General features: G+C 48.7%; 1 protein-coding gene across 1 annotated transcript in view; it reads right to left on the reverse strand.

Moving 5' to 3' along the window:
• The window catches only part of CACNA1B (calcium voltage-gated channel subunit alpha1 B), a gene marked incomplete at its 5' end in the record, with an annotated part of 132,988 nt that overhangs the window by 78,601 nt on the left and 51,887 nt on the right, over positions 1 to 2,500 (reverse strand). The window contains 1 exon segment of the mRNA XM_081339488.1: positions 2,125 to 2,228. Coding sequence (XP_081195614.1) covers positions 2,125 to 2,228 — 104 coding nt within the window.

The raw sequence follows: 2,500 nt of genomic DNA on the forward strand, positions 1-2,500 counted from the left end.
TGGTTAGGCACCATTGTGGTCGTAAGTCAAGGTCGTAAGGTCAAGTTTTTAAGAAGAGGACGGGACAGCCATTTGTCTGAAATGGTACAGGGTTTCCTGCCTGAGCAGGGGGTTGGACTGGATGACCTTCTAAGGTCCCTTCCAACATTATTATTATTATTATTATTATTATTATTATTATTATTATTATTATTATTATTATTATTATTATTATTATTATTATTGCATAGGACTCTTTCCTCTGCCCATGCCATTTCTGAAACTCGGAGAAATCCGACTTGCTCTCTTTCTTCGACCTTTTTCCCTCTCTTTTCCCTTTCTTTTTCTCCCCACAGCCACTCCCAAAGGGGCAGGGGGATGAGCTGAAATGAATTCTCCAGGGGGACGCTAAAATAGGTCAGGGGAGATAGATGGATTGCGCCAGAAGCTAAATATGGAACCTATTGTTGCGGCAGGGCAAAAAAAAAAAAAAAGAAAGAAAAAACGATGCCCAGCAAGGGAGACAAGAGTCTGAAATGTGTAAAAATATGATTAAAAAAAGAGCTCTGTGGCAGCCCGATGCTGCAAAGCCAACCTCTTTGAAGAACAACAGAGAGGACTAGGCGATCGGAGACTGGCAGATATGAGGAACGGTTGCAGATTTGCGTATGGCCAGTCTAGAGAAAAGAAGGACCGGGGAGGGACAGGATAACAGGATTCCAGTATTTGAGGGGCTGCCCCAAAGAAGAGGAGGGTGGGGGGTCGACCTCTTCTCCAAAGCACCTGAAGGCAGGACAAGAAGCAACGGATGGACACTAATCAAGGAGAGACTCAACAGTGGCGAATTCAAGGAAGCTGTTGGTTGCCCCAATACAAAAAAAGATGTTGAGACTCTGGAAAGAGTGCAGAGAAGAGCAACAAAGATGTTTTGGGGGGACTGGAGACCCAAACCTAGAAAGAACGGTTGCAGGAATTCCCAACTTAGGGAAACCTCCTCAGCGCTCCTGAGTGGTGACTTCAGCACTGATGATGTTACCCAGTTGGGTCATGAAACGTCTGCAAGAAAACAGCGAAGCCCAGAGAGCACTAAGGAGGACCCCACAGTCCTCCTCCTTCCCCCTCCCCTCCCCCTCCTCCTCCTCTCCCCATACCCCCCCATTCTCTCTAGCACTGATGATGTTACCTAGCTGGGTCATGAAACATCTACAAGAAAGCCACCAAAGCTCAGAGAGCACCAATGACCCCACATTCATTGTTGTTGTCCTCCTCCTCCTCCACCTCCTCCTCTTCCTCCTCTCCACAAACCCCACTCCCTTCTAGCACTGATGATATTACCTAGTTGGGTCATGAAACATCTACAAGAAAGCCACCAAGCTCAGAGAGCCACCAAGGACCCCACATTCATTGTCGTTGTCCTCCTCTCCTCCTCCTCCTCCTCCTCTCAACAAACCCCACTCCCTTCTAGCACTGATGATATTACCTAGTTGGGTCATGAAACATCTACAAGAAAGCCACCAAGCTCAGAGAGTACCAAGGACCTCACATTCATTGTCGTTGTCCTCCTCCTCCTCCTCCTCCCTCCTCCTCCTCTTCCTCCTCTCAACAAACCCCACTCCCTTCTAGCACTGATGATATTACCTAGTTGGGTCATGAAACATCTGCACGAAAACCACCAAGCTCAGAGAGCACCAAGGACCCCACATTCATTGTCGTTGTCCTCCTCCTCCCCTCCTCCTCCTCCTCCTCTTCCTCCTCTCAACAAACCCCACTCCCTTCTAGCACTGATGATATTACCTAGTTGGGTCATGAAACATCTACAAGAAAGCCACCAAGCTCAGAGAGCACCAAGGACCCCACATTCATTGTCGTTGTCCTCCTCCTCCTCCTCCTCCTCCTCCTCCTCCTCCTCCTCCTCCTCTTCCTCCTCTCTCAACAAACCCCACTCCCTTCTAGCACTGATGATATTACCTAGTTGGGTCATGAAACATCTACAAGAAAGCCACCAAGCTTAGAGAGCACCAAGGTCCCCACAGTTCAACCCTGAACTACTAATATTGTCTTCTCTCAGCTCTTCTTCCCGGAATGGAAACTGACCCACCCAGCCCACAAATGCAGGGTGGAAGAGCGAGCAAAGGGGGTCCTTACCCTGATAAGACACCGAGGACCAGGTTGAGCATGAAGAAGGAGCCGATGATGATGAGGGGGATGAAGTAAAGCCAGTTCCACATGTTCCCTGCAGCATCGTTAGTCTGGAAAACAGAGGGGAGGGGGAGTGAGCAGACACCAACATCATACCGCCAACCCATCCAGAGAGGGTGCACAGGCAGTCCTCAACATACGACCACAGTGGAGCCCCAGGTTGTTTTGTCACTAAGTGAGACATTCTTTCAGGGAATTTCGCCCCATTTTACCACCTCCCTCACCACCATTGCTGAGCAGATCATGGCAGTTGTTAAATTAGTCACACGGCTGTTAAAGAAATCTGGTTTCCCTGCTGACTTTGCTCATCCTAAGGTCACAA

The sequence above is a fragment of the Vipera berus genome, assembly GCF_964194415.1.
Source record: "Vipera berus genome assembly, chromosome: 15".
Taxonomy (NCBI): Eukaryota; Metazoa; Chordata; class Lepidosauria; order Squamata; family Viperidae; genus Vipera; species Vipera berus.